This window comes from Pipistrellus kuhlii, unplaced genomic scaffold (genome assembly GCF_014108245.1).
Source record: "Pipistrellus kuhlii isolate mPipKuh1 unplaced genomic scaffold, mPipKuh1.p scaffold_m20_p_2, whole genome shotgun sequence".
Classification (NCBI taxonomy): domain Eukaryota; kingdom Metazoa; phylum Chordata; class Mammalia; order Chiroptera; family Vespertilionidae; genus Pipistrellus; species Pipistrellus kuhlii.
This window is the reverse complement of record NW_023425515.1, coordinates 52,502,752-52,526,327: the sequence shown is the minus strand read 5'-3', so window position 1 is coordinate 52,526,327 and position 23,576 is coordinate 52,502,752. Positions and strand designations below refer to the sequence as shown.

The 23,576-nt window shown below is 38.1% G+C and overlaps 1 protein-coding gene across 9 annotated transcripts in view; it reads left to right on the top strand.

The window, feature by feature from the left end:
• STXBP5L (syntaxin binding protein 5L) overlaps positions 1-23,576 on the top strand; it is a 165,086-nt gene that overhangs the window by 16,155 nt on the left and 125,355 nt on the right. For all 9 annotated transcript variants that reach the window (XM_036448297.2, XM_036448292.2, XM_036448295.2 and 6 more), the window contains exons 2-3: positions 9,739-9,836; positions 13,455-13,536. In XM_036448297.2, coding sequence (XP_036304190.1) covers positions 9,739-9,836; positions 13,455-13,536 — 180 coding nt within the window. The remainder of the gene's footprint in view (positions 1-9,738; positions 9,837-13,454; positions 13,537-23,576) is intronic.

The window sequence follows — 23,576 nt, the reverse complement described above, 5'->3', positions numbered from 1 at the left end:
AGCCATTCTAAGAGGTGTGAGGTGATATCTCCCTCATTGTGGTTTTGATTTGCATTTCCCATAGTGATGTTGAACATCTTTTCATATGCCTTTGGCCATCTGTATGTCTTTTTTTGGGGGAAAAAGTCTATTCAGACTCTCTAACATTTTTAAATTAGATTTTTTGTTTCCTTATGTTTGAGTTGTATGAGTTCTTTCTATAGTTTGGATATTAACCCCTTATTGGAACTATCATTTGCAAATATCTCCTATTTGATAGGTTGTATTTAAAAATATTTTTATTGATTTTTAGAGAGAGAGAAAGGGAGAGGGATAGATAGAAACGTGATGAGAGAGAAACATCATAGATCTGCTTCCTCCTCCTCCTCCCTTCCCGCCGCCGCCCTCTCCCCCCCATCCTCCACTGGGGAAACTTCCCAAAACCTGACCTGGGCTGTGCCCTGATCAGAATCAAACCAATTATCTCTTGGTTCAAAGGTCAGTGCTCAGCCACTGAGCCATACCAACTGGGGTGGCAGGTTGCTTTTTTTGTTTTGATGATTTCCTTTGCTATACAGAAGTTCTTTTATTTGACGTAGTCCCATTTGTTTATTTTCTGCTTTAGTTTCCCTTGCTTTTGGAATCAAATTTGCCAAAACACCACTGAGTCCAATGTCTGGAAGCTTAGTGTCTGTATTTTCTTTTATGTATTTACTAGAGGCCCGTTGCACGATATTCGTGCAAGAATAGGCCTTCCTTCCCCTGGCTTCACTCCCAGCTGCCCAGGAGCCATCAAGTCCCCACTCCCTGGGAGACAGCACCTCCTCGCTCCTGGGCCACCCTGAGCTGGCAAGTCATCGCTTCTGCCTGGGGCACCACTCCAGTAGCTCCCTACACTGCCCCTTTTCTCCTTATAGCAGGCTGCACTCCACTCCGCACCTGCCTATGCAAATTAACCTCCATCTTTGTCGGGTTAATTTGAATACTCACTCTGATTGGCTGTGGGCATAACAGAGTGATGGTTAATTTGCATGTCTCTTTTATTAGGTAAGATTGTTTCAGGTCTTACATTTAATCCATTTTGGTTAATTTTGATGCATGGTGTAAGATAGTGATTTACCTTCATTCTTTTGCATATGACTATTCAGTTACCTCAACACATTTTATATGCTGAGTACCTTTGTCATAATTAGTTGCCCATATACATGTGAGTTTATTTCTGGGCTCTCATTTCTGTTCCGTTGGTCTGTGTGTATATTTTTTTGCCAATACTATACTGTTTCTACTATAGCTTTGTAGTACAATTTAAAATTGGGGGTGTGTGACTTTATTTTTTCTTAGGATTGATTTGACTATTTAGGGTCTATTGTGGTTCCCTACAAATTTTAGGATCTTTTTCATTCTATCTCTGTGAAAAATGCCATTGGGATGTTGACAGGGGTTGAATTGAATCTGTATACTGCTTTAGGGAAACATGGATATTTTAACAAAGTTAATTATTTTTTTTAAGAGATTATTTATTGTTTTTTAAAATATATATTTTATTGATTTTTTACAGAGAGGAAAGGAGAAGGATAGAGAGCTAGAAACATTGATGAGAGAGAAACGTCAACCAGCTGCCTCCTGTACACCCCCCACTGGGAATGTGCCCACAACCAATGTACATGCCCTTGACCAGAATCGAACTGGGACCTTTCAGTCTGCAGACCGACGCTCTATCCACTGAGCCAAACTGGTTTCAGCACAAAGTTAATTCTTTCATTCCAAGAACACAGAATGTCTTTCCATTTCTTTGTGTCTTCTTTGAACAATGTCTTATTGTTTTCAGTGTACAAGTCTTTCACTTTTTTATTTCTAGGTATTTGATTCTATTTGTTGTAGTTGTAAATTGTATTGTTTTCTTCATTTTTCTGTCTGATAGTTTGTTGTTAGTACATAGAAACTCTCATATTTTTGTGTAGTAATTTTATATCCTGCAATTTTATTGTATTTGTTTATTATTTCTAATGATTTTATGGTGAATTTTATAGAGTTTTTTATATATAAAATCATATCATCCACAAATAGTGATACTTTTGCTACTTCCTTTTCAATATGGATGCTTTATATTTCTTGGTTAATTGCTCTGAATAGGACTTCCAGTACTATGTTGGATACAACTTGCAAGAGTTGGCATCCTAGTCTTATTCTTGATCTAATAGGAAAAGCTTTCAGTTTTTTATCATTGAGTATGATGTTAGCTGAAGGTTTGCCATATATCACCTTTATTATGTTGAAGTGCTTTTTTCTCTTTCCATTTTATTGAAAGTTTTATCATAAATGGATGTTATATCTTGTCAGATGTTTTTTCTGCATCTGTTGAGATGATCATATGATTTTTATATTTTATTTTGTTAATGTGGTTTATCATGTTGATTGATTTGTGGATGTTGAATTATCCTTTCACCTCTGGAATGAATTGCTTGACCATTGTATATGATCCTTTGAATGCATTGTTGTATTTCTTTTGTTTTTATTTTGTTGAGGAATTTTACATCAAATATGGGCCTGTAATTTTCAATTTTTGTCATGTCATTGTCTGCTTTTGGTATTATGGTAATGTTGGCCTCATAAAATGAGTTAGACAGCATTCCCTCCTCTTTGATTTTTTGGAAGAGTTTGACAAGGGTAGGTATTAAATCTTTGAATGTTTGGTAGCATTCACCAGTGAAGTCATCAGTCATGGACTTTGTTTTTGGGAGGCTTTGATTACTACTTCAATATCCTTACTAGTGATCAATCTATTCAGGTTTTCTAATTCTTCATGATTCATGCTAGGAAGGTTGTATGCTTCTGAAAACTTGGTCATTTCTTCTTGGTTTTCCACTTTGGTGGTATATAGACTTTTATGTATTCTTTTATAGCACTTTATGTTTCTGTAGTATATTTTGTAACTTCTCTTTCATTTATGTTTTATTTTAGTTTTTTCTTTTTTTTTTCCTTAGTGAGTCTAGCTAAAATTTTGTCAATTTTGTTTTAGAGAACCAGCTCTTTGTTTCAATAATATTTTTATTGTGTTTATGTTCTCTATTTCATTATTTTTTTATATGATCTTTTATTATTTTCTTTCTTCTACTAACTTTGGGCTTCATTTGTTCATTTTCTTTTTTTTTTTTTAATATATTTTATTGATTTTTTACAGAGAGGAAGGGAGAAGGATAGAGAGCCATAAACGTCGATGAGAGAGAAACATCGACTAGCTGCCTCTTGCACACCCCCTACTGGGGATGTGCCCACAACCAATGTACATGCCCTTGACCGGAATGGAACCTAGGACCCTTTAGTCTGCAGGCCGACGCTCCACCACTGAGCCAAACCAGTTTCAGCCATTTGTTCATTTCCTCCTTCCTTAAAATGTAATGATAGGTGTTTTTTGTTTTTTTTTTTACATTTTTATTGTTGAGATTATTATAAATGTCCGTCTTTTTTCCTCCATTGCTTCCTTCTGGTTCCTGCCCTGCCCAGTCCTTCACCACCCTATTGTTTGTGTCCATAGGTAATGATATATATATATATATATATATGGGTAAGTGTCCATCTGACCGGTAGCTATTACATGCACTGACCACCAAGGGGCAGATGCTCAACACAGGAGCTGCCACGATGTGCACTGGCCATTTAAAAATAAATGGCCCCATGGAACTGGTGCCAACAAACCAACACTCAGCTTCCCCCAAGTGGGACACAAGCCCCACCACCACCTGGAGTGACACCCCACCAAATTGCAGCCAATGCTGCCAAGACCCCATGGTGCAAACTATGGCCCACAGTCCAGCCCACCCCAGAAATGGTCACTGTGGGTGCCAGGTTATGACTTCATGTAGCAATGCCCGCTTCCTCTCCTTAGCAACTAGCCTCCTTGCAGTTTCTTCAGCCCAGGAACCTGTCTTGCTCTATAGCCAGGTGAAAGCATTTTACAATTTAAATAAATATTTGTGAATTGTTTTCCCATGCCTCATCTCATTTGATCCTCACAAAAGTCTTAGAGTAGGTAGACAGGAGATCAGTAGAATCATATTTTCTTTTTATTAGCAAGACACAAATAGCAATATTAAAATAGTTCTAATTAATTTCCTTTTAATGTGCATGAATCTGTTTACCAGGATACTACTGTGCATATAAGATATTTGTTTATTCTCTTCCCACCCCACTCCCTTCTCTCTGAGAATCATCATTCTGTTCCATTTCCATGCCTCTGATTCTATTTTATTCACCAGTTTATTCTGCTCATTAGATTTCTTTTAAAATATATATTTTATTGATTTTACACAGAGAGGAATAGAGAGTTAGAAACGTCCATGGGAGAGAAACATCAACCAGCTGCCTCCTGCACACCCCCTACTGGGGATGTGTCCGCAACCAAGGTACATGCCCTTGACCGGAATCGAACCCAGGACCCTTCAGTCTGCAGGCCGACGCTCTATCCACTGGGCCAAACCGGTCTCGGCTAGATTTCTTATTCATTAATTTTTATTTCAAAATTCAATTGTTGGTAGGTATGTATTTATTACCATTTTATTGTTCATATTTTTTATATTTTTCATTTTCTTCTTCCTCTTCTTAAAGAATACCCTTTAACATTTCATATAAATACTGGCTTGGTGGTAATGAACTCCTTTAGCTTTTTCTTGTCTGTGAAGTTCTTTATCTAACTTTCAATTCTAAATGATAGCTTTGCTGAATAGAGTAAATCTTGGTTGTAGGTCTTTGCTATCCATCACTTTGAATGTTTCTTTCCACTTCCTTCTGGCCTGCATAGTTTCTATTGAAAAATCAGCTGACAGTCACATGGGTGCTCCCTAGTAGGTAGGTAACTGCTTTTCTCTTGCTGCTTTTAAGATTCTGTCTTTGTCTTTAGCCCTTGTCATTTTAATTATGCTGTGTCTTGGTGTGGGCCACTTTGAATTTCTCTTGTTTGGAACTCTCTGTGTTTCCTGGACTTATAAGTTTATTTTTTTCACTAGGTGGCGGGGAGGGGGTTCTATCATTATTTCTTTAAATAGGTTTTCAATATTTTGCTCTCTTTCTTTCTTCTTCTTCTGGCACCCCCATAATGTGAATGTTGGTATGCTTGAAGTTGTCCCAGAGGTCCTTACACTATCTTCATATTTTTGGATTCTTATTTCTTTTTTGCTCTTCTGTTGGTTGTTTTTTGCTTCCTCATATTTTAAAACATTGATTTGATTCTCAGAACCCTCTACTGTAATGTTGAATCCCTATATATTATTCTTCATTTCAGTCAGTGTATGCTTAATTTCTGACTGGTCCTTTTCCATGTGTTTGACATTCTCACCAAGATCCTTGAAAGTCTCACTAAGTTTCTTGGAGGTTTCTAGAAGATTCTTGAGTAACCCTATAACCATGGTTTTGAACTCTATATCCAGTTGTTTGCTTTCTTCCACTTCTTTCATTTGTGACATGTTTCTTTATCTCCACATTTTGGCTGCTTCCCTGTGTTTGTTTCTATGAATTGGGTAGAGATGCCATGTCTCCTTGAGTTGGTAGAGTGCTCTTGTGTAGTAGGTGTCCTATAGGGCCCAGTGGCTCAACCTCCCAAGTCACCTGAGCTGGGAACTCTTAAGTGCACCTGTCTGTGGGCTGTGAGCACAGTCTTGTAGTTGAGACTTGATTGCTATTGGTGTCACTGGTAGGAATTGACCTCCAGGCCAATTTGCTATGAGGACCAGCTGGGACTACAGTGGGAGAGCTGCTATGTAGGAGACACCCCTCTGGAGTAGGACTTTAGTGGGGCTCTGGTGCTTACTAAGTCTGACACTTAAATGTGTTGCTTATGGATGTGTAGAGTTGTAATCTGGTATGGTTTCACACTGACTACTGAGTACACTGGCTCTTGGGTCTCCAGGGAGGAGCAAAGTCAGCCACTTTCTGGAGCCACCAGCAGGAGCTACAGAGAGAGGTTCAGATTCTTCCTTTTTCTATGGGGTTTGGAATTGATCAGATGAGGCCCAGCTATAAAGCAAGTCAGGCTGGTACTGATGCTGAGTCTTGGGTCTTTTATTGATAGGTTGGGGGCTCCCTGACCCAGCCACACCTTGTTTGAGGTTTTCAAGGACAGGCCATTCATATGCAAAAGCCTCTGCAGGCAGCTTGGGTGGGGTTATAAATTGGATGAGGCAGGGTCTTAGGGAATCACCAGTGCAGAGCAAACAGAAATGGTTGCCAGTCAGCCCTGAGACTGGGGAGGTCCCAGAACAGGAACAATAATCCCTGTACCTCCATCTGGGAGAAAGCCACCCCCAAGTTCCTGCTCCTATGCCAGACAAATGTGTCCCTGAGAGCCTCATCCTGGTGCTGGAGCTCAGAGGAAGCGGGACCTTTCAAGTTCAATTCAGGTGCCGGCCTTTCAAGAGGAACAGCTGTGTCTCCAGCAGCCTCTGAGTCCCTCAGGTCCAATCCGCACTGGCTTTTACAGCTCTGGGAACCTGTGCTGGGGGTCTTTGCATCTATGGGAGGCCTCTGCAGAGATGATCTCCCTCCTGATTCAGGTCCTTTGCCCATTTAAAAATTTTATTGTTTATATTTTTGGTATTGAATTTTATGTTTTTTTTTTTATTTGTTATTCCTCACCTGAGACTATATTTTTATTGATTTTAGAGAAAAAATTGATAGGTTGCTTCCCATATGCACTCCAACCAGGGGATGAACCTGCATCGTAGGTATGTAACATGACCAGGAATTAAACCCGCAAAATTTGGGTGTATGGGACAACACTCCAACCAACTGAGCCACATGGCCAGGGCAAATTTTATAAATTTTGGATGTTAATCCATTTCAGATTTATCATTGGTGAATATGTTCTCCCATCCAGCAGGTTGTCTTTTCATTTTGTTAATAATTTCCTTTGCTGTGCAAAAACATTTAGTTTGATGTTGTGCCATTTGTTTATTTTTTCTCATTTTCTTTGCCTGAGGAGATATACTAGAAAAAATATTGCTAAGTTTTCTTGTAGGATTTATTTGAGTCTTTAAGTCTGTAAGCCATTTTGAGTTTTTTCTTATGTATGGTGTGAGAAGGTGATCTAGTTTCATTTCCTTGCATGTATCTGTCCAGTTTTCTCAACACCATTTAGTGAATAGACTATCTTTACTCCATTGTATGTTTTTGACTCTTTTGTCAAGTATCAAATATAGGCATGGATTGATTTCCAGGCTCTCTTTTCTGTTCCACTGATCTATATGTGTGTTTATGCCAGTATCCTGCTATTTTGATTACTGTTGCCGTGTAGTATAGTTTGATATCAGTGATGGGGGAATGTGGTGGGTGATGGAGATCTGAGTTCCTGAACCTGGCAGGCTGCCTCTGGGTTCCATATGGCTGTTGGAGCTGCTGCTCTGTAGACACATTCCAGCTGCAGCTATGAGGCTCTTGAGGCTCTGCCACAGTCAGTCAGGAGAGGGAGCTGGATTCTCAGGCGCCAAGGCTGTTTCTTCTCTACTCTTACTCTCCGCCAGACAGTAGTGTGGGACTGCACCCTGACGCCCCTGCTGCTACTGATTTACTGGGGTAGTGGGCTCAGCCATGATAGCAGGTACTCTCTTTGTCTTCCCTATCTCTCCTAGGTGTTCCAATACCCCCACTCAAATGTACCAATGTGTGGTTCTCTCAGTTATGATAGTGTGTTGAGCAGAGGATTATGGATGTCTGATTAGTTGTAGATTTAAAGTTTGATACAAAGGGTCTTCTCACTTCACTGTGATGCTATTGAACTCTAGATTTTGTTTTTTAACACAGATTGAATGTCTTCCTCTTGTTAACACATTCTTAGGTAAGTGTCTAAACAGTTCTTCTCCCTGGAGGCAACCAGTGTTATCAATCTTTTGCATATCCTTCCAGAGATAGTTATTGCATATATATGTAAACATGTTTTTATATTTTAGCATTTGAACTATCACAATGGTCATTGTAAAAATTTTAGTATATGATCAGGGCCTTAGTTTCATAATTCTGTTCCGCTCCATCTAATACAAATGTGACTGCTCTGTTCCTAGTCCTAAAGCTAATGAAGGATTATTTTTCATTATCTTGTTCTACTCCTAAGAATCATTTATATAGAAGCAGAGGCTAATTATTATTGACTCATCTGCTTTATCTTGCTAGAGAAAGACAAGTGAATGCCTATACACACACACACACACACACACACACACACACACACACACATACATACCTATATACTCACCACCTAGATTTGATCATTATCATTTTGCTATATTTATTTTATCATCCATGTATCCACCCAGTTGCAGATGTCAGCACACTTTACTTCCTAAAACTTCAATATGCATATCATAAACATTATAATAACTTTTATCTTTTTTGAGGTATAATTTCATACATAGAAATCACAAATTTAATTGAACCATTGATGAATTTTGAATTTTGATGCAACCTAGATCTCTATCAAAGTATAGAATATGGGCTGGCCAGTTAGCTCAGTTGGTTAGAGTGTGGTGCTAATATATAGAATATGCCCTGGCTGGTTTGGCCTAATGGGTAGAACATCAGCCTGTGAATGGGAGGGTTCCAGGTTTAGTTTCCGTCAGGAGCACATGGTTGGGTTGCAGGCTGTGTCCCCAGTAGGGGGCATGCAGGAATGCAGGAGGCAGCTGATCAGTGATTCTCTCTCAACATTGATGTTTCTATCTCTCTCTCCCTCTCCCTTACTCTCTGAAATCAATAAAAATATTTTAAAAATGTGTAGAATATTACTTCACTCAATAAAGTTCCTTCATATCATTTCCCAGTCAGTGCCACTCAGGTCAACCACTGATCTGATTTTTTTAAATCATATTTTACTTTTACTTGTTTAAAATTTAATATGAATGTGATTATACTATATGCACTCTTTTGCATATTGTTTTTTTATTTAGCATAATGTTTTTGAGAATCATCCATGTTGTTGCATCTGTCAGTAGTTTTTAATTGTTTAGTAGTATTCTATTTTATTAGTATATGACAGTTTTGTTTTTTTATTCTCTTGTTCTTGAACATCTTGGCTGTTTCTAGTTTGTTGTATATAAAGTTAAGTCAACACTTATACTAATTACTAGAGGCCCAGTGCATGAATTCGTGCACCAGTGGAGTCCCTCGGCCTGGCCTGTGCGATTGAGCTAAAACCGTCTCTCCAACATTCCCTGCAGGGTTCTGGATTGTGAGAGTGTGCAGGCCAGGCCGAGGGACCCCACTGGTGCACAATCAGGGCTGGGAAGGAATGCAGGAGGTTAGCAAGTTCATCTCACTCAGTCCGGATCAGCCAGACCCCAGCAGCAAGGTAACCTACCAGTTGGAGCGGCTGCACCCTGGTGGTCAGTGCATTGTCATATCAAGCAGTTTAGTGGGCTTAGCATATCACTAGTATATTATGCTTTGATTGGTTGAACAGCCGACCAGTCAACTGGACACTTAGCATATTAGACTTTATTATATAGGATTATGTAGTACATATGTTCTTTATTTTCTTGGGTACACACATATGAGTGGAATTTCTAGGTGGTAGGACAGACATATATTTAATTTTATAAAGAAATTGCAAGACATTTTTCCAAAATGGTTGCGTCACTTTATACTCCTAACAGCATTTTGTGATATGATTTTTTTAAAGAAAAAAATAATATTATTTTAATCATTCTAGTGGTTGGATAGTTCTATTTGTTATTTTTATTTCCCTGATGACTATTTTTACTATTTTCTCTCTTTCAGACAGTCCGGCATGGTTTTCCTTATCAGCCCACAGCATTAGCCTTTGATCCAGTTCAGAAAATCTTGGCTATTGGGACGAGAACAGGTGCTATACGAATGTATCCTTAAGTTTTTGTTCATCACTTGTCATATTAATAACAATTATATTTCCTTAAGTATTCAGGTGAGTGAATATATTTGTAATCACATAAAAAGTATTGTTTCTTTAGAACTAACAATTGTGAAAACCAGCATTGTCAAATTTATTGGCCTATTTTTTTTTTTTTATATTCTTACTAGAGGCCCAGTGCACGGATTTGTGCACTAGTGGGGTCCCTCGGCCTGGCCTGCACCTCTCACAATCCAGGAGCCCTCAGGGGATATCGGAGGCCTGGTGCACGGATTTGGCTTGATCTTCACAGGCCAGGTTGAGGGACCTCATTGGTGCACGAATCCATGCACCAGGCCTCTAGTATGCATGTAAAATATAAGAAATAATACAGAGAAATTCCATGTAGTCTTTACCCAACTTCTAATCTAGTTTAATCTTATTAAACTATAGTCTAATATTACAACAAAGTTATTGATATTGATACACTCAAGGTACAGGTCATTTCTATCCCATCACAGTGATTCCTCATTTTACCTTTCTGATGTTATTATTTTTAGTACTCATCTGAGGATATTATTTCCATTGATTTTTAGAGAGAATGGAAGAAAAGAAGGGAGACAGAGAAAGAGAGAAACATAGATGTAAGAAATATACATGGATTGGTTGTCTACCACATGCACTCTGACTTGGGCCAGGGGTTAGCCTGCAGCCTAGGTACATGCCCTTGACTGGAATCAAACCTGCGTGACCCTTCAGTCTGAGGGCCCATGCTCTAACTAGTGAGAAAAATCAGCCAGGGCTTCATGTTGCCCTTTTAAAAATATATGTTTTTATTGATTTCAGAGAGGAGGGGAAAGAGAGGATAGAAACATAATGTTGAGAGAGAATCATTGATTGGCTGCCTCCTGAATGCCCCCCACTGGCAGCCCAGGCATGTGCCCTACCCAGGAATTGAACCATGACCTCCAGGTTCATAGGTTGACACCCAACCACTGAGGGCATGCCAGTCAGCTTATGTTGCCCTTTTATAGTCATAATCTCGCTCTCCAATTTTCCCACCCCCCCACATGACTCCTGACAGTCACTAATCTATTTATTTGTCTGTTAATTCTATCAAATTCTGAGAATAGATTAAATTTGGTTCTTTAATTCTATTTCTGTATATATTTATTTTTCTTTCCAGCTCTATTAGTTTTGCTTTCTGTTTTTCAGGGCTCTGCAGTTTGGTGTGCACATACATATCACTAGAGGCTCAGTGCACAAATTCATGCATGGGTGGGGTCTAACTGACCCAGCCCCAAACTGGGTGGATCGGGGTTGGGCCTTTTGGGAAGAGAAGATAGCGGGAGGTTGACCAGCCAGCCCACCCCAATCAGGGCCCAATGAGGACTGGCCTGGCAAGGGGGAGAGGCCCTGGGCAATTGGCTGGCTGGTCCTGCCCCCAATTGGTGCGGGGGAGTGATCAGGGGGGTGGGGCTAATTGGGGAGAGGGGCCATGGGCAGTTGGCTGGCCTGCCCTGCTCCTGATTGGAGTGGGGGAGCCGATTGGAGGCAGAGTTGGCTTGGAGGAGGGTCAACAGGGTAGTGAGGGCCCAAGGGGGCAGGACCAGGTGGGGAGAGGGGTTGCAGGTGGTTGCCCCTGATCAGGGTGGGAGGGGCCAGTCTGGGGTTGGGCCATGGGAGGGGCTGCAGGAGGTTGCCTGTCTGCCACCCCACTATTGAGGAAGGGGGCAATCAGGAATGAGGCCGGCCAGGGGGAGGAGGCCTCAGAAGGTTGGCCACCAGCCTTGTCCCAGATTGGGGTAGCAGAAGCTGATCAGGGATGGGACCATGGGACCGGCTGTGGGGAGGGGCTGTGGGAGGTTGACCGCTGCCCTCCACCCCCCTCTGATTGGACCAGTTTGTTGGCCTAAGTGGGCATCACAGCAACCAGTCGTTATGGTGTTCTGGTTGCTGGCTTATTATATATATATATATAGATTGTTATGTCTTCCTGGTAGATTAATTCCTTTATCATTATATAACATCTTTATTTGTCTCTAGCAACTTTCTTTGCTCTGAAATCAACTTTACTTGATATTAATATAGCAACTCCTACTTTTTTAAAAAAATGTTTGTATGATGTATCTATTTTAATTCTTTCATATTAAACTTATGGCATTGTATTTGAAGTGAGTTTATTATAGACAACATGGATCATTTTTTCTGTTTTATTCTTTTTGAGGTATAATTGACATATAATGCTGTGTTTGTTTCAGGTGTACAACATAATAATTTGATGTTTTTGAATATGTTGAAATGATCACCACAATAAGTCTAGTTAACAGGCATCATCACACATAGTTACAAAAATTTTTTCTTGTATTTCCCACTATCTTAGTAACTTTCAAATATATAGTACAGTATTATTAACTATAGTTACCATGCTGTGCATTACATCTCCAGATCTTATTTATTTTATAACTGGAAATTTGTACCTTTTGACCATCTTACCAATTTGGCCCCCTAATTTTTGCAATTACCCATTTGTATTTCGTATCTATCATTTTGGTGTTTTGGGTTGTTTATTTGTGTTTTGTTTTGTTTTGTTTTGTTTTTTGTAGATTCTTACCCATGTGAGGTAATACAGTATTTGTCTTTCTCTGTCTGACCTATTTTACTCAGCAAGATGCCTTCAGTGTCCATCCATGTTGTCACAAATGTCCTTCTTTTTAATGACTGAATTATATTCCATTGTAGGTATATGTACCACATTTTCTTGATTGATTCATTCACCAGTAGACACTTTAGTTGTTTCCATATCTCAACTATTGTAAATAATGATGAATTGAATATGGGGATGCGTATATCTCTTCAAGAGAGTGATTTCATTTTCTTTCTGGGACTGTCCCTGCTGCTGGGACTGTGTACAGGGCCCTTTCAGGATCTCTGGGGCACAGACAGAAATTTATCCTGTTTTGTGCCTGTGCCAGCAGGCCTGCTTGACACAGAAGCTCAACATAGGCTGAGGCAGGGGGCTAATGAGTTAAAGAGCCATTTCAGACTTGAATCTGTAATCTGATCAAATTTCATAGCCTTACCTCTAGGGGCTTCTACACTGCAGCAGAAACAGGCTGGAGCTGGCTCAAAGACTATTTCTGAGTCCACAACCAGGGCCAAGGTCTCTATGCCTGATCTATTTGTGGGTTTGACTCCTCTGGGTCCCTTGGTGTATGGTGTCTGCTGATGACAGATACAAATCCAAACTGGGCTGTAACCACATTCTCAGGTGTACAGAGCTATGTCCATATTGTTTTTGGAGAGCTGGGTGTGAGCCTGGTTCTCTTCATGCCGGGACTGCCCCAGGGTTTCACAATCTTCTACTTGAATCTAGTAGGCTTCCATGAAGGCCACTTTGTCTGTGTATGGATGCCAGATTATTTCTGTTGTGAGGGATGTCTTATTTGGCCATTCTGCTGACATCCCGTGCATTAAGAAAGACTAAGATTTCTCAACTCTTTATTTACAAAAGTTAGGATAACTGAAAACCAAAATATCAGTTATTAGGTAAGTTAGTTTACTTGTTTTTCTTGTTAGTAGAAGTGCTAATTAAAATGTTAGAATCCTTGACTTTTATTTATATTAGACTCGGAAGACCTGGTGTTGATTGTTATTGCCAACATGAAAGTGGTGCAGCTGTCCTGCAGCTTCAATTCTTGATCAATGAGGTAAGGATCTCCTTTTTTTTTTATCTCTCTCTCTCTCTCTTCAGTGATATAATCTTTTTATATTTTGATTCTAAATGCTTAAAGATATATATATATATATATATATATATATATATATATATATATATATTGGGTCGGCAAGTACGTAATTGCGGATTTTTTAAAGAAAATGAAAGACAATTTTTTCATGGAACTAAATAACTTTATTCTGTAATGTATTGCCCATTTTGATCAATGACCTTTTGCCATCTTTCAGGCAGCATCATAATCCCACGTTAAAAAAACTTCTGGTTTTTATTAGCAAAAAACTGAATCAGGTACGATTTGACATCATCATCATTATTGAAATTTTTACCATTCAAGGAGTTTTGTAAAGATCAAAACAAAAAGTAATCAGATGGTGCAAGGTCAGGACTATATGGTGGATGTGGCAAAACATCCCAACCAAGCTCCATTAATTTTTGCCGAGTGACCAAAGATGTGTGTGGCCTTGCATTGTCATGATGGAATACAACACCTTTTCGATTTGTCAATTCGGGCCGCTTTTCTTCAACTGCATTGTTTAATTTCATTAGTTGTTCAATGTAGACATCAGAATTGATCGTTCGGTTGGGTGGTAAGAGTTCAAAGTAGACAATTCCTTTGTAATCCCACCAAACTGATAACAAAACCTTCTTTTGATGAATATCAGCTTTTGATGTTGTTTGAGTTGGTTCACCTGGCCTGCTCCACGATCTTTTCCGCTTGATATTGTTGTAAACAACCCATTTTTCATCGCCAGTTATCAGTCGTTTTAAAAATGGATCATTTTCATTAAGTTTCTTTAGCAAATCGCAGCTGCTAATGCGTTGCGTTAACTGTGATTCTTTCAGTTCGTGAGGAACCCATGTATCGAGTTTTTGAACATAGCCAAGTTGTTTTAAGTGATTTTCAATACATGTATGTGATACATGAAGCTTCTCTGCAATCTCACGTGTTGTACTGTGACAGTCCGAATTGATTATTGCTTTGATTAGGGCGTCATCAACTTCAACTGGACGACCAGAGCGTTTTTCATCTTTGAGTGAAAAATCACCAGAACGAAATTTGGCAAACCAATTTTGACACTGCCGTTCTTTTAAGGCTTCGTCACCATAAACAGCACATAACTTTTTATGAGCTTGCGATGCGTTTTTCCCTTTGTGGAAATAAAAAAGCAAAATATGACGAAAATGTTCCTTTTGATTTTCCATTTTTCAACGAACGCCGAATGAAAACTACAAAACAGATCAAAAAACTTTTTTTACTGATTAACAGCTGAATAGCCAACTATCAAATAACAAAATGTGTTTTACCTTTGTACTACGTCTGCAAACCTAAAAATTCAACTGAAGCCATATGTGTGTGAAACCCGCAATTACATAGTTGCCGACCCTATATATATATATATATATATATATATATATATGCACATACACTAAAGGGAGCAATTTAACAAAAGGATATAACTTTGGTAAACATATGTGTACCCAATATAGGAGCACCCAAATACATAATATATATATAGCATTATTGGTCAAAGTTTTCATAAAAATGGTACTCTAGTATTTGTCTATTAAATTTTAAAAGAAAAAGTTGTATATCTGAGAAGATTCTGTTATTGTATAGAATAATTTGTTGGTTATATAAATGTTTTTTTTTAAATATTACTGAAATATTTCACTTGTTTCAGTTACCATAAAACTTTTCTTCTATACACTCTCTGCCCATCAACTTAAATTTTATAATCCAACTCTAGTTTCATGTTTTGTCTTTATCCTCCATGAAATAATCTTTTCACTTATCTGTGTGTATCTCCATGTACATATGTTAGTATATGTATGAATTTGTACCTATTTATGTGTCCATAGCAATTATGACAACTGGTGCCTACTTTACCCATATTTTATAAACCTATAGTGATTAGAAACTTCCTAAGACAAAATATTTATTTATAAAGTTCAAAAAGGTTGAAGATCTATTAGTTGAGGGCTAATTAAGGCCATCTCAACTCAAAAAATATTTTTAAGTGGGGAAAATGTTTTATTTAGGCCATCTCATAGCCTTTTATTTTTTTAAAAATATTTTTAATATTTTTTAAGGAGAAAGTAAAGGAGAGGGAGAGAGAGAAATATCAATGTGAAAATATAAACATCAATTGGCTGCCTTCAGCATGCCCCCTACTTGGGATTGAGCCCACAATTCAGGCATCGACCCAGACCAGAAATGGAACTGGCAGTCTTTCAATGTCCAACCAACAAGCCACACTGGCCAGGGCGTAGACCTTTTTTTTAAAAAAAAAATTATTTTAATCCTTCAATTACAGTTGAGATACAATATTGTATTACTTTCAGGTGTATGATATAGTGAATATACATTTCTATAACTTACTAAAGGTTCACTCCAATAAATCTAGTGTCCCTCTGACACAATTCATAATTATTATTATATTATTAACTATACCACTATGGTGTACTTCATATCTCTGTGACCGTTTTCCTAACTGGCAATTTGTACACCTTTTTAAAAATGTATTGTTTAAAGTATTACATATGTCTCCTTTTTCCTCCATGGACCCCTCCCCCTTAGCACGTCTATTTTGTCTAAGTTGTCCAGTTTGTTGGAGTAGAGTTGTTTGTAGTATTTTTTTTTTTTTTTTTTACAATCCTTTGTATTTCTGTGGAGTCTGCTGTTACTTCACTTCTTTCATTTCTGACTTTGTTTAATTAGGTCCTCTATCTTTGTTTCTTGGTGAGCCTGGCTAGAGGTTCATCAATCTTGTTTATCCTGTCAAAGAACCAGCTCTTGGTTTTGCTGATCTTTTGTATTTTTTTTTTTTTGTCTCTGTTGTTTATTTCTATTCTGATCTTTATTATTTTTTTTCCTTCTGCTTACTCTGGGCTTTTTTTGTTGTTCTCTTTCTAATTCTTTGAGTTGTGGGGTTAGATAATTTATTATCATTTTTCTTTTCTTTTTTTTGAGTAGGCCTGTAGAGCTATGAACTTCCCTCTCAGGACTGCTTTCACTGTGTCCCATGGATTTTGGATTGTTGTGTTTTCATTGTCATTTGTTATTAGGATGCTTTTTATTTCTTCTTTGATCTCTTTGGTAACCAAGTCATTGTTTATAGCATGCTATTCTGCTTCCAAGTGTTTGGATTTTTATCATTGTTTTAATTGTAGTTGGTTTCTAATTTTATACCATTGTGATCTGAGAAGATGCTTGATAAGATTTCCATCTTCTTGAATTTGAAGAGACTTTACCTGTGCCCCAATATATGGTCTATATTGGAAATGTCCCATGTGCACTTGAGAAGAATGTATATTCTGTAGCTTTGGGGTGAAATGTTCTAAAGATGTCAATTCCATCTTATCTAGTGAGTCATTTAGGATTGCTATTTCTTTACTGATTTTTTTGTTTAGAGGATTAATCAAGTAGTGTCAGTGATATTTTAAAATCTCCTACTTTGATTGTATAGCTGTTGATATCTTACAGAAGTTTTTTTTTTTTTATGTATTTGGGTGCTCCTATATTGAGTACACATATGTTTACCAAAGTTATTTCCTTTTGTTAAATTGCTCCCTTTAGTATTATGAAGTGGCCCTCCTTATCTCTCGTTATGGCCTTCACTTTGAGGTCTGTTTTGTCAGATATAAGTATTGCTACACAAGCTTTGTGTTTTGTTTTGTTTTTTTCATTTCCATTTGCCTGAAAAATTTTTTCTTCACTATCAGTCTGTGATTCTTTATTCTGAAGTAGGTCTCTTGTAGACAGAAAATATATGGGTCATGTTTTCTTATCCATTCACCTACCCTGTGTCTTTTGATTGAAGCATTTAATTTATTACATTTAAGGTTATTATTGATGGGTACTTTTTGTAACCATTTTTATTCTTTGTACTTGTATTTCTTCTTCCCTTCCTATTTCTTTTTAGAGCAGCCCCTTTAGCATTTATTTCATTGCTGGTTTGGTGGTAATAAACTCCCTTATGCCTTTTTTTGTTTGTGAAACTCCTGATTTCACCTTCAATTTTGAATGATAGCCTTGCTGGGTATAGTAGCCTTGGATTTAGTCCCTTGCTTTGCATCACTTTGTATATGTCATTCCATTCCCATCTGATTTGATGTGTTTTGTTTGAGAAATCAGTTGATAGTCTAATAGGAAATCCCTTGTTTTCAATCTCTCTCTGGCAGCCTTTAAGATTCTTACTTTGTTGTTGATTTAATTATGATGTGTCTTGGTATCAGTCTTTTTGGATTCATCTTTTTTGAACTCTGTGAGCTTCTTAGATTTTTGTGACTTTTTTTTCTTCCCAAAATCAGGGAAATTTTCTGTCATTATTTCTTAAAACAAATTTTCTAGTACTTGTTTAGCTTCCTCTCAGTCTGGCATCCCTATTATGCGGATGTTGTTTCACTTCATGTTGTCCCATATCTCCCTTAGGTTCTTCTGCTTTTTATTTTCCCAGTTCTGCTCTGCTTGGGTGTTTTATCTACCTTTTTTTCTGACTCAATGATGTGGTCCTCAGCTTCTTCTGGTCTACTGTTGATACTTCCCATTGTGCTCTTTATAGCAGCTATGTCATTCTACATTGCCTCTTGATTCTTCTTCATTTCCTTTTGATTCTTACACATGTTAAATTGTCTTTCATCCTTTACAGCATCTTTATAACTATGGCTCTGAATTTTTCCTCTGACAAATTGCTTTTCCCCATTTTGTTTATTTCCTTTTCTAGTGATTCCTTCTTTTCTTTCATATGGGGTTATTTCTTTGTCTCTCATTTTTGTTATTTCTTTGTGGTTGTTTCTGTGTACTAGATCAAACTTCTATGCCACCCAGATTTTTTTGAGTTTGTCTTATATAATAGATGTTTTGTGGGAATCAGTGGTGCAGTCTCTCAAGTCTTCTAAGTTGCATGTCCTTGGGAAGCCTCCTATTTGTGATATTTGGGTTCTCTTGGTGTAGTGGGTCTTGAGTGTTATTGTCGCATTCATGCATGGAGTCTCCTCTCAGGGTGTCTGGTTATGAGACCCACTCTGTACCACGTTCGTTGACTGTATAGCACAAAATACAACTCAACAAGACATGACACAAAGGGAACAAAAGACGAATGTACTCATGACACTGATAATCCCAATAAAAGTGACCACCAGAGAAAAGAGATTTAGGAGAGAGAAAAGGAAGCAAAAATTATGTTGAGAAAAGGAAAAAAAGTAGGGGAGAAAAGAAAAATAAAGGAGCAAACTATATACTACTATATTGGGAGAAAACACCACAAAGCAAACAAATAAACCAATAATGCAAACAACAAAGATCCAGAAAAAGGGGATGGGGGATATAATCTGTAGAGGCAGAGACTATACAGAACTTAAGCTTAAGGAATTGAATGAACAGGGGAAGGACCATGGTTTAGTATAGAGAAGTAGAAGGAGAATGAGTAGATAAGAAGAAAAATAAAAAAATAATAAATAAATAAATCGTTAAGTAAACAAAACATTTTAATTTATTCACCTATTTTTGGAAAAGGAGAATTGAGAAGAGAGCAGATAGGCTTGAGTTTAGTGAGTGAAACTAATTGAGCAATTAGGAGAAGAAGAGAGCAAGAGAGGAAAAACAAAAGCATTTTTAAAATTGGATAGCGAAAAAAGATAAAAGAGAAGGGTGCATGGACATGGAGCAGGGGTGAAGAAATTAGATATGAGTAAGCCAACAGAGACTACAATAATAATAATGTCAAGAAAGCAGATAAAGAAGATCAATTTTTAACAAGGGGTAAAATGAAAGAAAACGAAAGGCGAGAGAAAAACTAAAGCGGGGACAGGAGAAGAGAAAAAAATGAACAAGGGACAAGTACCCTGGCTTGTTTGGCTCAGTGAATAGAGCATCAACCTGCAGACTGAAGAGTCCAGGGTTCAATTCCAGTCAAGGGCACATGCCTGGGTTGAGAGCTTGATCCTCAATGGTAGACATGTAGGAGGCAGCCAAACAGTGATTCTCTCATCGTTGATGTTTCTATGTGCCTTTCCATTCCTCTCTTAAATCATTTTTTTTAAAGAGAGAAGTAAGGAAGAAAAGGATAAAAAAAAAAAAAAAAACAACTAAGAATAAAATAATGTTTAAAAATAAAAATAGAATGAAGAATGTAAATATTTCTCTCTTTTCCACATCTAGCATGGCTAGAGAGCAGTCCACTTCCTGAGTAGGGGCTCCTGGGGATTGAGAAAATGAAAGAAAGAGACAGACACAGAGATGGAAGGAAAAATCTGGGGCTAGGTGGGACTACTGTCCTCTGATAGAAAGAGAGGGACCTAGAGCCAATACAGCATGTTTATTTTATGCAGCAAAACCCAGGAAGTTTTACCAAACGTCAAGACAAATTATGTGCCTTCTTAGGTGGGCCCGAGTTGTATTCATTCCTGGTGCTTGGCTGGATTTAGATAACGAAACCCACCCCTGTGGAGCCTGGGCTGAAGGTCAAGCTGACAACACTCCTGCCTCTGACTAGGCATGTTTCCAGGACTTGGCTCTGCCAATGCCTCTGGATTCAGCTGACAATAAAGAAATGCTAATGTGCCTTTCCAGGTACTCTCTACAGAAGAAAAATAATCCAAAAAGGAAAAGATAAAGAACAAAAATGAAAAATATTTAAATAAAAAGTAAAAAAGTGAAGTGTCGTTCACTTCAGCTGAGTTTTAATGTCTTAGGGGGGCTGGTTTAAGACCCCAATCTACTGTCTGTCTGCCACTTCCCAGTTTCCTGTTAGGTAGTCAGCACTGTGTTGAAGTTCCCAGTGATCCACTGCTCCTTTGTCTGTCTCCACAGCCTTGGTTGCAAGCAGGCAGGACCAGTATGCCCACTTTGTTTGTCTGCCTACTGTCAGACTTAATTTACTCCAGTGTCTATTTCTGACATGAGCTTTAGCGGGGGGTGTTGCTGTATTAGTTTCTGGACCAAATGGCCCCTCAACCCAGTCCTTGAGGGCTCCCTGGGGCTATTCAGAGTCTTTGTATTCTCTGTAAAGCTTGTATTCTCTATAAAGCTTGTATCCTCCGTAAAGCTTGAGGCTGGGTGCAGCTGCACTTGCTGCCCTAAGGCTGCTGGAAGGGGCTGACTCTTTTGGATAAAAATGGCTGCTTAAGTTTGGAGAGTCCAGAATGTGTCAGTGCCAGATTCCTGGTCACCTCTCTCTGTTTACTATTTCACACTTTCTCCCCAGCCTCCAGAAAACTGCACCTCCACCTGCATGGCAGCCTCAGTGAGAGTTTGTAATTGAAAGGTCCTATGAACTGGGTTTAGCAAATAAAATCAAGGACAAAACAGTTTTAAAAAATCACGCCACTGCAAATTTCTCTTCCCCCAGGAAAGGGAAAACATTAAAAAAAAAAAATCTATATAATAAAGAGGCAATGTGCTAATTGTCCTAACAGTTGTCACAGTCATGCAGACCTGTGGCACTGCCTGGCCCAGAGGGCTGTCAGCACTGGGGTGGGGCTTCAGCCGAGAGCTCTCAGCACTCCTGCACTGGGGTCTTAAGATTCAGAAAGGAAGGGAGCGCATAGGCAGTTAGGAGGTTTAGGCCAGGAGGGGAGAGAACATAAGCAGTTACAGGGATCAGACAAGGAGGGGAGAGCATTTAGGGGGATCAGGCCAGGAGGGGAGAGCAATTAGGTCCATCACTTAGGCAGGTGAGCGCTTAGGAGCCAGTGGTTCTGGACTGTGAGAGGGATCCCAGATTGGAGTGGGTGCAGGCCAGGCTGAAGGAACCCCCTCACCCCCTGCATGCACAAATTTTATGCACCAGGCCATTAGTTGTATTATAATAGTTATTAGTATTTATAATGACAACCTTTCTGAAGTCTCATTTTTACTGCTTGAGAGATCTCAGCCTTTTTTCTTCTGCATGTGTACTGACTGGCATAAACTGTTTCCTAGTATTTCCTCTGGGTCTGATTTTCTTAGAATTGTCTTCATAGTCCTTACGTTATAAGAAAATATAAAGATGAGCATTGGACATCCTTCTATTGCTTACATATTTATCCTAAACTACTCATCTTGATTTACTTCACACTCTACTTCTATACTTATCCCAAAAATTCCAAGTTTCTGACCTCATGACTGCTGTTTTCATCGTTTTTAATCTTTTCATAGATCTGTAGTAGTGCTTCTTATATATTCACTTTGCTTGTAAATGAGCCCTAGTCACACTAATAATGTGTTCTTATATGTGCCCTATCTCTGTTGGTGCTGTTTTGCTCACTGATCCTGTTCATTTCCCTCCAATGATAAATTACTTCCTAGTTTTGTCATAGAATTAATAATATTGACTTCCTGCCTAAATTTACTTAGCTATTACTTTAAAATATTATTGATATATGCTGCTTTAATTCCATTGCCTTTGGCATATTATATCTTTTGGATAGAACATAACTATTTATTGTGAAGAATGTTTTATTAATTTTCTGTATTACATTTTATCCTCACCCTATGCCAAGTGAATTTCCACTTTCCTGAGAAATGAGATCAGTATCTTATATTTAAATAGTAATAGTTTTAATTAATTAAGCACTTTCAAGCAATCTTAATAATTTGACAGTTTGTATAGGGTACATTTTATGGCATAGAATGTAATTATCTGTGAGTTCATATTCAAGTGTATATATCAACAAATACCCATTTGAACATATGTATTTCTACATTTAAATGCCAATATGCAAATTATACACATTTTTAAACATTTTCAAAGGGATATACTCTTATTATGATTGGTGTCTTAAAGTGATTTTTCTTTGAGGCTAAAATAACTGGTATTGGATATAAAGAACATCATAGGATACATGAGTATTTTTATCTTAGGAATTCTTATGAAAAAAACACTTAGATTCCTATCTTCTTCTTTAATTCCTGAAGAAGAAATATATTTTAGGAATTTTAATATAATTCTTCCTAGCATCTAAATGGGATAATGATTTTGATATCTGTGATTGATGTTATAAACTAATGAAACATTACTTGTCATAGAGTACTTTGGAAAATATGGAAAGAATTTTAGGTATCTTAGGATCACCATGATTCTGTAAGAATACTTTTGCAGAACACATTTTGATACTCTAGCTTTAGGCTTTGTCAAGCTTTAGGCAAGCAGTGACATTTTTAGCTGGGAAACTCATAATTATAAAAGTTCTAATGTCATTTAAGATATTACTGAACTCAGAGAAATAGTTTAACTGTGTGTATATATACACTAAAGGCCTGGTGCATGAATTTGTGCACAGGTGTGGTCCCTAAGCCTGGCTGGCAATCAAGGCCAATTGGGGCTGTCTCACCCAGTCCCGATTGGGGCCGGCTGATTGGGACCAGGCCAATCAGGGCCTGCCAGCCAAAGGGGAGGGAAGGGTAGAGGGATCGCAGGAGGTTGGCTGGCCAGGGAGGAGGGACCTCAGGAGGTTGGCAGGCCACAGGAGATTGGCTGTGAAAGCATACTGACCACCAGGGGGCAGCTCCTACATTGAGCATCTGACTCCTGGTGGTTAGTGCACATCATAGCTACTGGTCCACTGGGAGTTCCAGTTGTTCAGTCGTAATTGTCACTTAGGCTTTTATATATATAGATATGGTATCTGCCCTATTAACTAGAAAATAGCCTATTATATTTGAAATAAGATTTATTTGTATTTAGAGGTTTTGTATAAAAAGAATCTCAACATTGTGTTTGAAGTTGTACTGAATTCTAGTTGGAAAAATGTTTTCTTTTATTATAAATGTTTTTTTTTATTATAGATGAAACTTCTTGAACTATAAAAACAATCAAATTATAGCAAATATACATTTTAGGAAGAATATATACTTTTTAACTATAGTATATAAAAAATTCTTACAAATGGAGAATTTTTATATGACTAGATCGAATTTGAAAACTACTAACTGCCTCTGCCTCGCTCCCCTCTTCCCCCTCACCAATCAGGCAGGCAGGCAGGTTGGATATTTGCTTCTCTGCAAAGCTATATAGTACATGTGTGAAAAGC